General features: G+C 36.1%; 1 protein-coding gene across 1 annotated transcript; it reads left to right on the forward strand.

Annotated features, from left to right (window-relative positions):
- Positions 1-4,461: 4,461 nt before the first annotated feature.
- il20 (interleukin 20) lies at positions 4,462-5,843 on the forward strand. Its single transcript, XM_087801025.1, has 5 exons — positions 4,462-4,608; positions 4,727-4,789; positions 4,874-5,026; positions 5,101-5,163; positions 5,308-5,843. Exons 1-5 carry the CDS (start codon positions 4,462-4,464, stop codon positions 5,377-5,379), a joined length of 498 nt encoding a protein of 165 aa, XP_087657151.1. The 3' UTR covers positions 5,380-5,843.
- Positions 5,844-16,262: the final 10,419 nt, after the last annotated feature.

Here is a 16,262-nt window from a genome sequence, read left to right on the forward strand (position 1 = left end):
ACTCTCAGATGTTTTATCTTTGCTTTTACATTCATTCTCATTATGTAAGACACAGATCATCTTCAATAGTACATCAGAAAAACAATGATGACTATAAAAGATTATGAATGAAACTATAAATATTATATTTTTAATTGTGACCCATTTGCCCCAATTGGGGCCTAATACCTGTTCCTGGTTCATCTGTGAAGAATATTTATATCAACACAATCTCTGTAGTCAGATTATTACTGTCTGATATATATATATATATATATATATATATATATATATATATATATATATATATATATATATATATATATATAAATCTGATTTTCCCCAAAGTAAAATAAATCTGTGACAAGTCAAGACGCTTGTTTAGTTTAAAAAACTGTAAACTAGTGAAAATGAGTTGTTTCTGGGTCAAGGTGACCCGAACGACTGAAAACAAATGTGTTTGTTGTATCCCTTGAGTTGTTTCTGGGTCAAGGTGACCTGACGGACTGAAAATAAAGGTGTTTGTTGTATCCCTTAAAAGGTGTCTCTGGGTCAAGGTGACCCGAAGGACTGAAAACAACTGTGTTTGTTGTATCCCTTGAGTTGTTTCTGGGTCAAGGTGACTCAAAGGCCCGAAAACAAATGGGTTTGTTGTATCCCTTGAGTTGTTTCTGGGTCAATGTGAACTGAAGGACTGAACAAAAAATGTGTTTATTGTATCCCTTAAGGTGACTCTGGGTCAAGGTGACCCGAAGGACGAAAACAAATGTGTTTGTTGTATCCCTTGAGTTGTTTCTGGGTCAAGGTGACCCAAAGGCCCGAAAATAAATGGGTTTGTTGTATCCCTTGAGTTGTTTCTGGGTCAATGTGACCCGAAGGACTGAAAAAAAATGTGTTTGTTGTATCCCTTAGGTGTCTCTGGGTCAAGGTGACCCGAAGGACTGAAAACAAATGTGTTTGTTGTATCCATTGAGTTGTTTCTGGGTCAATGCGACCTGAAAGACTGAAAACAAATGTGTTTGTTGTATCCCTTAAGGTGTTTCTGGGTCAAGGTGACCCGAAGGACTGAAAACAAATGTGTTTGTTGTATCCATTGAGTTGTTTCTGGGTCAATGTGACCTGAAGGACTGAAAACAAATTTGTTTGTTGTATCCCTTAAGGTGTCTCTGGGTCAAGGTGACCCGAAGGACTGAAAACAAATGTGTTTGTTGTATCCCTTGAGTTGTTTCTGGGTCAAGGTGACCCAAAGGCCCGAAAACAAATGGGTTTGTTGTATCCCTTGAGTTGTTTCTGGGTCAAGGTGACCCGAAGGACTGAAAACAAATGTGTTTGTTGTATCCCTTGAGTTGTTTCTGGGTCAAGGTGACCCAAAGGCCCGAAAACAAATGGGTTTGTTGTATCCCTTGAGTTGTTTCTGGGTCAATGCGACCTGAAAGACTGAAAACAAATGTGTTTGTTGTATCCCTTAAGGTGTCTCTGGGTCAAGGTGACCCGAAGGACTGAAAATAAATGTGTTTGTTGTATCCCTTAAGGTGTCTCTGGGTCAAGGTGACCCGAAGGACTGAAAATAAATGTTTTTGAGGTATCCCTTATGTTGTCACTGGGTCAAGGTGACCCAAAGGCCCGAAAACAAATGTGTTTGTTTTATCCCTTGTGTTGCTTTTGGGTCAAGGTGAATGACCTCCACCACTGTATTTCTGGATGCCAGGGAGGTCGCTCACCTTGACCCACAACACAAGGGACCATATTGTTAGAATAAAACCAGCCCAGGGCTCCGGGCTGATTCAGCATTATGGTGAGATTGACATTATTATTGAGATTCTTAAAATTCAGTTCAATATTAGAAATGACAGGTTTGATATTATATTTGAAATGTAAAGAATGTAGGATGAAATATTAAAAATAAACAAATATACAAAAGGGGTCACAGAAAAAGTATTGTCAATAAGCTAAGATAGAATATATATCATCCAGTTTAAAATGTGCTTAATTAACAATTCAATTGAAATGTAACACTTGACTTTAATAGTTTTAATATTTATATATTACAGACTCTTAAGCGACGACCAGTAGCTAAATAATGTCATTCTTTGTGGAAACGTGCCTGCTTGAGACCTTGGCTCCTGCAAGGGTTTTAGTTAAGAAACACGTTACGAGGGAAGTATAACAGATGTAAATCATTATTTTTACAAGATAAATTATACTATATTTATTTATTCAATAATGAATTTAGGCGCCGCCATAAATAAAATATTGATGAATGAATTTTTTAAGTTTAATATTTGTGGGACTTCACTGACATGATGAAAAAGTCCATGTTCTTAAAAATAGATAAAAATATAAAAAAAATAGATACATTTTACAGTTTTTATATTAAGGAAATCTAAAGTAGATTACAGCTCAAAACAAAAGGCACCCGTTTAAAAAGAAAAATGCAATAGTCATAGTTTCTGTTATAGATTAAAATCTAAAAATAAAATAAATAAACTAATAAACAAAAATATATATTTCAAAAGAGATTGTGTTATAGGCACAAATACGGAGCATACATCTGCCAAGCAGCTTATTCCACAGGGACTAGTTTGGCACAAATTTTTGACCACAATCCAGCAATGATGTTAAATATATCATCAAATATCATCAAAACATTTTTATTTTAACATAGTTCTGAACACACCTGGCCACCTGAGCAGCAGCGGTTAGAAGCCATACAAGTGAAAGACAGAACCTTCAAATAACTAACTCCAGTCCAGGTGGGATTTCTCTCTGGTTGTACAAGTTGTTGTTGGCATATATAAAAGATTTTTGGAAAACTTCTGAAAAGCTTATGTGAACAGATCAGGAAACAAAATAATTAATTCCAGATTGGAGCTCATTGAATCGACAAATTACCTGAAGAGTCCCCGCCCTGGATCAACTGGATGTTCTCACTTTTGTGACGTCACATTAAAAAAAAACCAGAATGGAGTGACGTGCAGAAGCGGAGTCCTAGTAGGGCGGATCACGATCACACCTTCAAAGTCACTACAGGTTAAAGCCGCCATTATTTTTTTTTAATACTTAATACTTTTTTTTGGCTCATTAAATGTTGAAGTGTCACCTCTAAGTCCTCAAAACGACGCTCGTCGATAGAGTTTTCTGAAGTGAAAAAGGTCCACAGGTGTGACGCAACACCTGCTGAGGATGAGTCATGTGAAAGTTACGAAGCAGGTCAGAGTCAGCCAAGAAATGTTTACAACAATTAGCTCAGTGCGCATCAGTGAGGAGGAAACGTGGCCCAGTTCTTTTTGTCTCGCATCACAAATTGGTCGGCAGTTCCTGAGTCTCGCAAGCCACTTCCTCGTCCTGGAAATCAGCACCTGAGAGCAGGTACGCCTGCACCTGCAGAAATCCCCTACTTCCACTATAAGAGCAGGCGGCAGGAGGACATGGAGCACAAACACAGCCTTCCTCAGCCTCACAGGTGAGTCGGTCATAGATGGTGGAGGGATGACTCTTTCATTGACGGTCTTTTCTGATGGGACAACTGTAACATCTTTTTTTGCAGTTGAATTAAATAATAAAGCAGAATTCTACAATTCACGGAGCAAACGAACATATATTTATATTATAGAATACACAAAATATAGATTTATGATGAAATACATTTCATTAAAACATAAATATATTTTTAAATTACAGTAGTAATTTAATCTGGAACCAAGGTTCATCAGATTATTATTATTATTTTATTTTATTTATCATTGTTATTATTATTATTATTAAAAATATATATTATTGTTGTTATTATCATAAGAATAACCTTTTTCTTTTATTAATGGGTTTTTTTTCTTCGTCAAATCAATCTACTTTTGCATTTTCCTTACTTTAATTCTTTTTCACCACTACTAATGGGTTTCTTGGATTTTATCTTATTTTCATATTTTATTGATAATACAGTCATTCACAATATTGTTATTTTTTATTTTAAACAAACAACTAGTAAAGTACTCATTTAATACCACAAACCTATGGGGACAATTTAGATAAAATAACAGTAAAAGACAGAATAACAATGATAGCAATAAATAATAACAACAATAATAATAAAACATTTCATTAATTTTAAATATTTATTTTATATTTATCCACAATGATCTTTTGAAGTCTCCGAATTTAAAACATGTTTATTGAAATAATCTATTAGGAGAAAAATGAAGGCATAATATAATAAACTATATGTGTTTCTTTTTTAAATCTATAATCATAGCTTTTGAAAAAACATCAATAATATATGTTCAATGATAAAAAATCAACAACCATAATTCAATAATTTATTCAATAACAAAAAACAATTTAACTCTTATTTAGTCATAGTTACTTTAGGATTTATTCCATATAATTTTAAGATTGTTTGCTTTTATTTAATTGAATGACGAGATTTATTTGAGGTCCATCTGAACAACAAGTTGTGTGTCTTCAGCCTCGTACCAAAGAGAAAACATGATGAAGATGCTGCTGAGCTGCTCTGTCGTTCTGGTGCTGCTGACCGGCCTGGTGGAGTCTCTGACCCTCACCTTGGGCACGTGCACGGTCAACGTGCACACGCACGAACTTCGCAAACACTACTCTGAACTTCGGTCAAGTGCGGTAAGTGCCGACATACTTTATTAGAAAGCGAAACCGCTCTGGTTCTGCTTTAGATTTTCTTCGCTTAAAGTACCAGAATGACATGGACTCATCAAAACCCTGTGATGTCACATTGCAGATAGAAGGAGATCAGGTGATTGGAGTCAAACTTCTGAACAAATCCTGGGGTCAAAACCTCCAAGTAAGTGTTCAGCATGTAACTTTGCTCATAATGATTATGTAGTAGTAATAGTATGATTTCTAATTTTTGTTTTTTTTTGTCCAGGAAGGACAAAAGTGCTGCTTCATGCGTCTCCTTCTCCGTTTCTACGTGGAGAGAGTCTTCAGCAACTACAAGGCTCCTCTGGCGTCTCAGCAGAGATGCTCCAGCGCTCTGGCCAACGCCTTCGTCAGCATCAGACGAGACATGCACAAATGTGTACGTCACCTTCACACGTGTATTCACGTAGAGAAACATACATGTTTTAATAACACGCGTGTGAATTCCTGCAGCAATGCCACTGTGCTGAGGAGACCTGCCGCACCGTTGACTCTCTGCATGCTGAGTTCACAAAGGTAAGTTTTGCACACTCTTGTGTTAAGAAATATTAGCCATAATTGATCGCATTAGATGCTAATCGTGAAGCGGCAAACTATAAATGAAAATCACACGTTACAGAAAAGCATCTTTCTGATTCTACTTCCTGTTTCCTGTCACAGCTGCAGGTCAAACCTGCTGCTCTGAAGGCCGTCGCGGAGATGGACACCATTCTGGACTGGCTCGATGAATGAAACCACGAAACATCAGTTATTTATTTTATTTATTTGTAAGCGCTACTATTTAATATTTAAAATGATCTTTTCTACTATTTAATGGGGTCGTTCTAGTTTGAATATGCTTGTTTTGGTCGACATCATCCAGACGTGAGTTTCTGTCAGTTGTGTATTATTTTTTCTGTATGTAAAGGAGCTAAAGGGCATGAAAGCTAAACTTGAAGCGAGATATGTTATCTTGTCAATAATTGTGTCCATACACTGGCTTATGAGAGAATGTTTTACCCTCTGTTCAGCTGCTATAGAAGTCTTTCGCTGGTTACAACAAGAGTAAAATGATGTTTTTTTTTGAAAACCATGACACTCACATGTACAAATGTTCCATTGTGTTGTGATATGATAGTTTCTTTTCTAACATTAAAACCATGTTTTTACAAATGTTACTATTTTTCTTACCATCATGTTCTTCATATGTATTTTTAATAAAGTGCTTGAATTAATCTTTTGTTTCTGTTTCTATCCATCCATCCATCCACCCATCCATCCATCCATCCATCCATCCATCCATCCATCCATCCATCCATCCATCCATCTCCATCCATCCATCCATCCATCCATCCATCCATCCATCCATCCATCCATCAATTCGAATCAATTCGAATCAATTCGACTCACTCACTCACTCACTCACTCACTCACTCACTCACTCACTCACTCACTCACTCACTCACTCACTCACTCACTCACTCACTCACTCACTCACTCAATCAATCAATCAATCAATCCATCCATCCATCCATCCATCCATCTACCCATCCACCCATCCATCCATCCATCCATCCATCTATCCATCTACTGACCCATCCATCCATCCATCCATCCACCCATCCATCCATCCATCCATCCATCCATCCATCCATCCATCCATCCATCCATCCATCCATCCATCCATCCATCCATCCATCCATCCATCCATCCATCATCCACCCATCCATCAACTCATCCATCCATCCATCCATCCATCCATCCATCCATCCATCCATCCATCCATCCATCCATCCATCCATCCATCCATCCATCCATCCATCCATCCATCCATCCATCCATCCATCCATCCATCCACCCATCCATCCCCCTAATGTATCTATCCATCTAAAAAAAATATGAAAAGACAGAGTGAGACAGTTTAATTTTAAAATATATAATAAATGCTCAATGATTTTAAATGAAACGATAAGACAACAAGAATCAAATCGTGATACATCAGTTTCTGTTCTCACACTCTGTGGTCTCAAGGACAAGTCTTCCTTGAACCTAAAAAAAAACATTGTTGTGTACCGTTTTAATAAGGAACCAAACCTCGAGAGTCACACACATACGCGTCTTCAATGGGAAAAAGGAAGAGACAATCTAACACGATCACTCAGCAGAAACACCTTTTTAATCATTGGTTTAGAGAACAGTCTCATTTTCTCATAGTCTAGTCGGCAGCACAGGAAGGAGAAAGTCATTGTTGATGGTTATATCGGTAGCATAAGTCGTCCTGACCCTGGAGGTGAAATGAAAGGACGACCAGCAGAGACGGCAACACTGTCTGATCCACGTCATCATTGACATCAGCTGATGCTATCACACATCTGGTTGTTGTTATTAGAAGTCAATGTGGGTCAATCACAGAGAGATTGACCCTGCAGTGTCACTTACTTGGAAGAACTGTCATCAGGAAAAGGGCAGCGCTTTCACATGATAACGCAAACTCGTCAGTTATGACATCCTGGTCGCTGGAAGAATGAAGTTCAGAGAAAGTTTGGGGAAATCACATAAAAAAAGGCAGTTTCAAGGTAACATTTGAGACAAATTATTGTTAAAAAATTGGAAGAATAGCAAATTGATGCTCATAAATCCAGTAATACTGAAACTTAATGTTGTATAAGTAGCTAAATGTCTTATATGTTCATTTAGAAATCTATTTTGTCAACATACCTGGTTTGAAAAATACTGCTAAATTTCAGTATTTTTGAAACCAGGTTTATTGATAAAATAGGTTCTGAGCTTTTTATCAGCCTTACTTCAGCAGTTATATCCTGGATACAATGACAAGGATGTGAATCAGCAACTCTGAGATTTCTGGCTGTACTTGGAAGTAGAATGTAAGCGAATTTTTCCGATCAGTGATGAAACTCAACAGGACATGTCATGAACTCCTCGACACACAGCAACAAGGAGGGATGTTTTAAATATTTACTGATTTGGTTTAATATTGAACAGTCATGACTAATGTAGTAGAACTTTCTAGAAGTTATTTTACTGAAGTTCTTAACTACGTAACTTTGTCTGGGGAGCCAGTCTGGTACAAAGAGATTTTCTTTAGTTACCAGGAAGGTATAAATAACAACAATAGAAACTGACACACGCCTTTATGTGTGGGGTACACAAATGGAAATGAAAAAATGATTTGCAGTTACACAGTTCAGACACTAGGAAAAGTCGAAACAATATTTTAAAAACTTACATATACACTTGATAGAAATAATAATAGTATGTTATAACATCATTATTATGGATAGGTGTCAGGTAAGTAATCTGACTGGAGACCCCGACATTATTTTCCATACAATTAATTGTTTAGTTAATGTGCAAAATATAGTTTAAGTTCATCACTTTTGTGTTAAAAGGTCACAAAATCAAAAAAACAAATAAATAGTAGTAACCACACTGAAACACTTAATACTGGATTTCAGCTTTGATTACATTTGTCTGAATAAAATAAACTTATAATAATAATAATAATAATTATTATAATAATAAACTTTATTTATAGAGCACTTTTCATACAAAAAAAATGTAGCACAAAGTTCTTTATATGTTTAAAAGCCATCACATTAGTTGCCCTTTAAAATAAACCATTCAAAAAAGTACATTCAACATGTATATAAATAAAGAGTCATATAGGTATACAGTAAATATAAATACACCATTAAGATGGGTGTTAAAATACAACTATATTAATCTATAAAAAAAAAGTGATGAGAATGGGAAAGACGGGCGGTTGGAATAACCATCTGGCCCCGCCTTTTTTTATAAAAGAATTGGCAACTAATTTGCGGGAGCAATTCCTCTTTTACTTGTTAAAAAAAAAGTGTGTTCTCTATTCTTAAAACACAATTTTAAAATGAGCAGTTTGGCACTATTGTCTGATCAGACTTGAAGCTGAATACCTTTCCATGTAAATGTTCTTCCGTGTATTTTATGAAATAACCTGACACAACTATTGTCACAGAGCCTGACACCAGTGCGTCATCAATGAACAGGCTTGAGCATCGTCAATTAGGAACAAATATATCAGATTCCTCTGGAATCGTCGTCATTATTCCTTTACTTCCTCTTATTATTCTCAAGAAGTCCCAAGTCTATATGAGTCACATTTGCAAACTGGGCAATCAGTTGCCAGGTAGCTCAATCGATAGGTATCGTCTATGGATCACGTTAGTCCCAATAAAGTTGGTCAGTGGGGTTCGACTGGGCACAGCCCATTAAGGAACCATAGAACCCCTCTTCCCATGGACTGACCACCTTTGAGAAGGACCAAAGGGGGTTCATTCGAGGGACTTGGAATGTCACCTCTTTCACAGGGTCCCGGACAGAAGCGTCCGTCGAATCGAACCTCGGATTCAGGGGGAGCAGTGGGGTTTTCCCGACCACGTTCTGGTACTTTGGATCAGCTTCCTTGAGAGTTCATAAGGTTAGGGTTAAGGTTAGGTAGTTTTCCCAAACTGGATATACGTGATAGTAAAGTAGGAAAAATGTATTAATTGATATGATTTTTTGTTTGTTTGTTCCTTTTCTGGCGCTCACCTCGGATTTACTTATTAACAGGTCTTTTTGTAAACGATATTATTGTCTTTACTGTCACATTTGCTGAGCCTCTCCTTCTATGGTTGCACCACTCGGTCTTAGGCTGAAAGCTTTTAACATTTAGTCAATAGCGAACAAATAATTTCTAGTTTTTCTAAAAGTTAAAGCGAGTGAACACAACATTCTAGTTGTTAGGCTGTAGGTTAAAAGGATATGAAGTCAAGTTGGTTTGCTTCCCACTGAAAACTGTTGGTTTTAAGAATGTCATCACTAGTTAAATTATTACTTTTCTTTGTTATTTGGTACGTCATTAAGCTGCATTAAATTAAAACAGAATAGTAAAAAAAACCAAAATATGCCAAACCCTGCAAATAGGAAACATTTTTCCCTACTTTTATTTCACTTTAATTTTTAATCTGACCTTTTTTTAAGAACATTTACAGTCTAAAATATAAAACATGATATTTGCAGGACAGATAAAATCGCAAACAAAGTTGGTCAAAATAAACAAATATTAGCACCATCTTTAAATCCAAAGCATGTTAAATCTGAAGAAGTTAAATTTAAAAAGCACAAAGGAGGAGCCTGGGAAATACACGTGAGATTCATTGTCAAGAATCTTAGTTTCTTTTTGTAGCAATAAGTCAGAAACATTTGAGGTTATAAAAACAGCCATCACAGAAGATAAAAACAAGTGAGAGAGGCAGTTAGGACTGGGTCACACAGGGGACATATGATTATCCAACCCAATGTTAAACCAATGACTTCATATCTGCTGCAATGTATCACAAGAAGGATGAACACTTCATGTTTGTCTGGTCTCTTGGTAACATTGTGTTGGGATGCAAACAAAAAAGCTTGTTCACTGCTTCCACGGTTGAAATAAAAGACTTTTGAATCAATGAAATCCCACTCAATCATGCAAGACTGTACATTTCAAGTCGGGGTATCTATTAAAGCTCAATGGGGAAGTTGAACTGACAAGCTCAGCAAAGTTCAATGAGCGAAGTTTCAGGTTACAAAATATCTTAACTATCACTTTTATGTTATGCAACTATTATAAGGTTTCTAGGGAAGTTGCTCCTGTATTCTCCCCCTCTAATAAAAACGATATGATGTTAATGATGTCCAGTATTTGAAATGGAATTATTTCGATCCACTTCCTCCTCAGAGTCGATCACATGATTGAATTTATAATGTCAAACTGTCACGTTAATGTAATCCTTACAAAACTAAACTCTGCTGAGTCATCATTATAAAACATCGAGAGACAAGAGTCAGTTTTCCCACGAAAGCGATTTAACGCGCAAGTACTCAAAGTAAATATGAGTATTTGGTTTCCTCTTAATCCCACGCATTTACAAATCCAAGAAAAAGGAAAAAGCAAAGAGCAAAAAGGAACAAGAACGACCAAAAACCTCCATCTATATGTTTTGCCCCAGATGAATCATCCACCCCCGAGTTATAGTGAACCACAGGTGAGTCACTTACATAGGTTGACAGCTTACTTCGAAAAACTGAATGCCAGGAACAGAACACGTTTGACTTTTGTGCTTCAACCTTATCTGAAGATACAGAAACGTATGACCTCAAAAAATGTTTCTGAGTCACGGAATATGGAGCCATATTCGTCTAAGCGTAATTGTAACTTGTGAGAGGTAAATATTCAATGGTTGTGTGTGTGTTGTTAGATTCACAAATGTTAAAGTCATATTTGTAACTTGTATAAAAATAAACATTTATAAATGTGTCATTTTATTTGACAAAACAAAACAAAAACACGGGTGAAACTTAAAATGCTGCATATCTTACTAAATTTTACTCGTGGATCCGCAATTATAAGTATTCTTATCGTGTTGCAACTACACACATCCACCACTTACAAGTCTTGTTTATTTTGAGACAATCGTAGCATAAAATCTGCAAATATCTGTGACTTGTAAGTCTTGCAACACAGCCACTAGAATGGATGGATATCGATGAGGTAATGAATCAGATTGTGGATAATGAAATATGATATGCGTTATGACGGCTCTGTTAATACCGTAACTTAAACTTTGTTTTTGGACTGCAATCCCCCCTCTCCCCCACCAAAACCAGTGTGATATGTAGCATGTTCACACCATCCCCAATAACTTTTACAGTGACAACACCAAGGGATACTACAAAACTTTTTTTTTTTCCAAGCCTCCAGGTAACCTTGACACTGGGATAAACCAGGGTTAAACCCATGGTTGTAAAACCAGATGAAGGCAGGAGAGTCCAGTTTTAACGCCAGCCTAACAAAATTAATATTTATTAAACTGTCCTTGGAAGCTTTTGGCACAGTTTGTACATTAGTGTTCTGACTTATTAATATTAGAATTTGACATTTTTTCCAGTCAGTTTAAAGGACAATTCTTGTGGAAACTGGTCTGCAGGCTGAGGGTCTTTCAAATGTTTTTAAGCACCTAAAAGTATAACTTTGTATTATATAAGTTCAGGCATATTATGGGCCTAACAATATGGTATACTTTTTAATTGATACTAGCATTTTTTAATCATTTTTTAATATGTCTTATGCCAAAATTACAATTAACAATATGAGTTGAAATGTTGAAATATATATATACAATAATTATTTGTAAAAAATAATACTATTGAAAATCTCTCAAACTTATTATGTAAAACATGTCGTTATTAAATGTCAAATAGTTTGGCATTTGAATTTTAATGGAGGTCTTCTGCCCCCCTTGACCTTGAGTTGCCCTCCTCATCCAATATTGCACAAAGATGGAGACCCTTGCTCGGTCAGAATAACGTAGACATGGGGACAATAATTTCATCAGATGGCCTGTAATTAGGTTGCTATCCACATATAATAAAACTAAACTAAAAGTTGCTGCATATCATTTAGACTAAATAAGACATTCTTAACAAATGTAACTTTTACATTTGTTAAATAAACAGAAAGAAATGAGTAAAAATACAAACAAAATAAAGAGAATACATTTATATAAGCAGAATTGTCAGTTTCGGTTCAGGTTTATTCATAGCTACTTCACGGACTTGTGGATCTTTTTTTTGACTCAAAACCCTGAAAACTGAAACCGTCCTGCAGCCTGTTTCTGGGATGATATCGAAGTACTCGACGAGTTTCATTAATCAATTCTGGTATATTCGTGAGTCAGGCAGTGACTCATAATATATGCAAATCCAGCTTGCTAGTGCAGAGTCATGTAGTAGAGTACGCAACGAAAAATATGTGTAGGGGGAAAAGGAAACAGCTAAACAAGCAGAAAAAAAAACGTATGTGTGTGTGTGTGTGTGTGTGTGTGTGTGTGTGTGTGTGTGTGTGTGTGTGTGTGTGTGTGTGTGTGTGTGTGTGTGTGTGTGTGTGTGTGTGTGTGTGTGTGTGTGTGTGTGTGTGTGTGTGTGTGTGTGTGAGAGAAAGAGACAGAGCTCTAAAAACGTGCAGCTTCACACAGACTTACGCTCAGAGGGGTTTCCAATAAAGTGGTTTCAGCTGACGCTTCCACTTTTAAAGCAGCTCTGGGTAGTTTTGGGTAACTTAATATTTTTGGACTAAAATAACTTGTGATGTCACATCAACTTAAAACTAGTTGAATAAGTCATATACCTTGACTTGAGGTGTTTCGTTTGATTTTTATTTTCACTGTAAAAGTTCTTGGGGATGGTGTGAACATGCTACATATCGTGCTGGTTTTGGTGGGGGGGGCGAATTATGGTACAAAAACAAAGTTAAAGTTATGTTATTAACAAAGCCGTCATTTCACATATCATATTTTATCATCCACAATCTGATTCATTACCTCATCGCTATCATCCTTTATTCATCAATGGAAGGCTAGAAACAAAAAATTCGTCCAACTGCTGCAAACCGGGACATGGCAACTTTTGCGACGTTTAGCGAGTGCTCATGGGAAATGTAGTCTCCCGTCGGGCTGAATACTACCACTGTAGTCCACTGGCGTCGCTCAGCTAAACATCGCATAGAGCTGCTTTAAGTTCATCGTACAAAGAATCTAAACGATACCAACAAAATACATTCGAAATCAAATTAAAATGACGTACAAGTCATATTGTCTACTTCTCTAAATATGATGTTTTTTCTAAAAAACAAGTTTATTCACTAAAGTGTTGATTTAAATGTCTCTAAAATAGATGTTGGACTCTATTGTATCATCAGTATGTGTCTGTTTGTACAAAACTCTATTTTCATTGAAATATTTACATTAGAAAATGTGCTTAAGCCCAGTCTACTGAAAACACTTTTTTTCTGGAGATGAAATCTTGTTTACTATATCACACCCACACTGCTGTGAAGAAAAGTAAGTAAAGTCATAATGGACTTCACTTACGTAAGCTCTTGTTCGCCGAGATTTCAGACGGGGCTGGAAACTTTATAAAGCAATAAGTTCAAAACATGGTCATGATGAGGGACTTACTACATCTTGGAGAGGAATACTGCAACATTTGAAACATGTGAGAGAGTCAGGAGAGTTGAATCTATGGTTTGGCCTCATGCAGGACGGCGCCCCCTACTGACCCACCTTTGCAGTTCTCCCTATACCTGTGTCTGAGCACGTATGGTCCTTAAGTAGCTCTCTCTTCCTGTTAACAAAGCACATTATGACACTGACTCAGTGCTTCCTCCTACTGGACAATCCCTTATTGGTGTAGAAAAATACACACATTGTGTTATGTCCATGAGCAAGGTAGTGTTGACAGAGTTTCAGTTGATAGGCTGCATCATCTTCAACAGCTGAACATGTGATGTCGAGCCAACACTTCAAAAAATAAAAATATCTCAACTTTATCCGGAATGTGTATTACCTCGAAGTGACTCCTACCGACAAAGTTGAGCTCATGAAACTCGTGCCATCACAAGATCCCGCCACTCAAGTCCAGTCACACTGTTGGAAACTTTCGTCATCCGTCAAAACAAAAGTGAAATAGTTTCTTAGGCCTTCAACAATCCAACAAGGCCAATTGAAAACTAATTTTAAAATATCTTTACATGAGAGAAACTGTTTATATTCGTTAACCTGTCACCAGATGATTGCAGCGCCATCTACTGAACCAACTAACTTAGATAAAGGAGGAAACCTATGTTATATATGAAGGCTAGGTTGCTGGTAGCCCTCGCTAAGAGTCGTCTCGATCTCAAAGCGATGTCCACAACTATGTCGAAATGTGTCTGTAATGTTCTCAAAATGCAGTTTTTAAGACAAAACCCAAGCCAGGCCTTAATTTATCCACCAAATCAAAAATGAAGTGCCTTTAGTTTCCATTAAAGGAGTCTCTTAACTCTCTCTAAATGGCCGCTCCTGTTATAAACGGAATAATAGGGGAGTTCAATGAAAAGAATGAGCTGATACAATAGGTACCATGACACACGGACAACCACAAGATCTATTGAGCTGTATTGTGACATATATTTGTAGTACTGTTCTGGTATTTTACTCTAGCGCTGCAGACTTTACGTACCCCATTTGTTTTGATAGAAAATATGCCAAAATATCAACATTTAAAAGCTGCTGGACTGTATCCTCTTGTCCTCAGTCATCGCTAGTAAATCTGCAGAGCACGTAATGAAATCTTGAGGCCAAAAGTTTAATTGCAACAAAAAAATGCTAAGATAAAAAATCAAATTGAATTTAAAAAGCCACAATATAAATAAATTTAAAAAAAAATTAATAATTATTGACAAAAATTAATAATCAATAATCAAATCAATATTTTTTCACAGGCCTACTGATTAATGTGGGAAACATATTTAATAAGTAGTATGATGCTAAAATAAAAAGTCTTATTCTATGATAAAAAACTTTTGTGACATATTTCAATATGGAAAAGAAAAGCTAACATAAAAAGTAAGTCGGTAATAAAAGCATATTTGAGATATTCGGGAGGTTCTCTAAAACGAATTGTGCTGTTTAGATTTTGTGCATTTAGGAAACCCAGTGAGTGTGGTGCTAAGACGACCTACTGTCTTTATAAATAAAATGTTTCAATGAAAGTGAAGATTATTGTTAAATATTATCACTGCAGTCAATCAAGCAATATTTTTAATCGGAATGAAGAAAAATGGATCACAGACATAAATGGCCAAGACGACAAAAAGTGTGATTAAACCATTCCATAAAATCTGTAATACAATCCAAGTAAGATATCATATAAGATATTATATATAAGATATTCAATCCCAAACAAAGATCAAAGGAAAATCCCAGAAAAACAACCGTCTCTCTTTCACAAGGGTCAAAATCCCTGGAAGTGCTATCACATGTGCGTTGTTGAAGGTCAGTTAGTTTTTCCTGAGGTCGAACAATCCACTGAAGACAACTCTGACTCGGTGAAATGCCAGTCTTGCTCAACACAAACTGGGGCGCAGCAATGTACGCCTATACCTGTGGGGCAACAGAATAAACGGACATTCCACCTCAGAAAAAAAAAGTACATGACGGAAAAAACAGACATATGCATGACTTAATGTCTGAGTGACAATTTTCTTCTTCTTTCTGACCCTTGAAGTTCCGATGTCAGTCATATGAACGTCCAAGCTGATGCGTCACGTTATGGTACAGTACCTTCTGTGGTCACCAAGCCTGACTTGATTAATTCTCATCATTCCTTTTAATGCAGCAATTTATGTTTTCAACACCATTATCCATTTTAATATCAACATTCTCTTGGTATAATTTCACTCTTTTTTTCAAATATATAATGACAATTCTGAAAATGACAACATACATTTCATGATAACACCAAAATGCATCAAGATGTTCCATATGTTCTGTAATAATATAAAACTCAATAACAATACCCAGAATTCGTTAACATACAATACAATATCAATATCATAGACATATTATTAGATGAAATATATATGAAATATTTGGTCATCACCAAGCAAAAACTGCCAAACTTTTCCAAAATTCAATTTCATATATATATAGATATAAATATATCTATATATATATAGATATATATATATATAGATATAAATATATCTATATATATATAGATATATATATATATAT

The sequence above is a fragment of the Callionymus lyra genome, chromosome 10 (assembly GCF_982586985.1).
Source record: "Callionymus lyra chromosome 10, fCalLyr1.hap1.1, whole genome shotgun sequence".
Classification (NCBI taxonomy): Eukaryota; Metazoa; Chordata; class Actinopteri; order Syngnathiformes; family Callionymidae; genus Callionymus; species Callionymus lyra.

Bases quoted from the DNA above. Each gene is read 5' to 3' on its own strand.
- il20 (XM_087801025.1), top strand. From the start codon at position 4,462: ATGATGAAGATGCTGCTGAGCTGCTCTGTCGTTCTGGTGCTGCTGACC. The intron at 4,609-4,726 runs GTAAGTGCCGAC...GTCACATTGCAG, and splicing joins CTGAACTTCGGTCAAGTGCG to ATAGAAGGAGATCAGGTGAT. The intron at 4,790-4,873 runs GTAAGTGTTCAG...TTTTTTGTCCAG, and splicing joins CCTGGGGTCAAAACCTCCAA to GAAGGACAAAAGTGCTGCTT.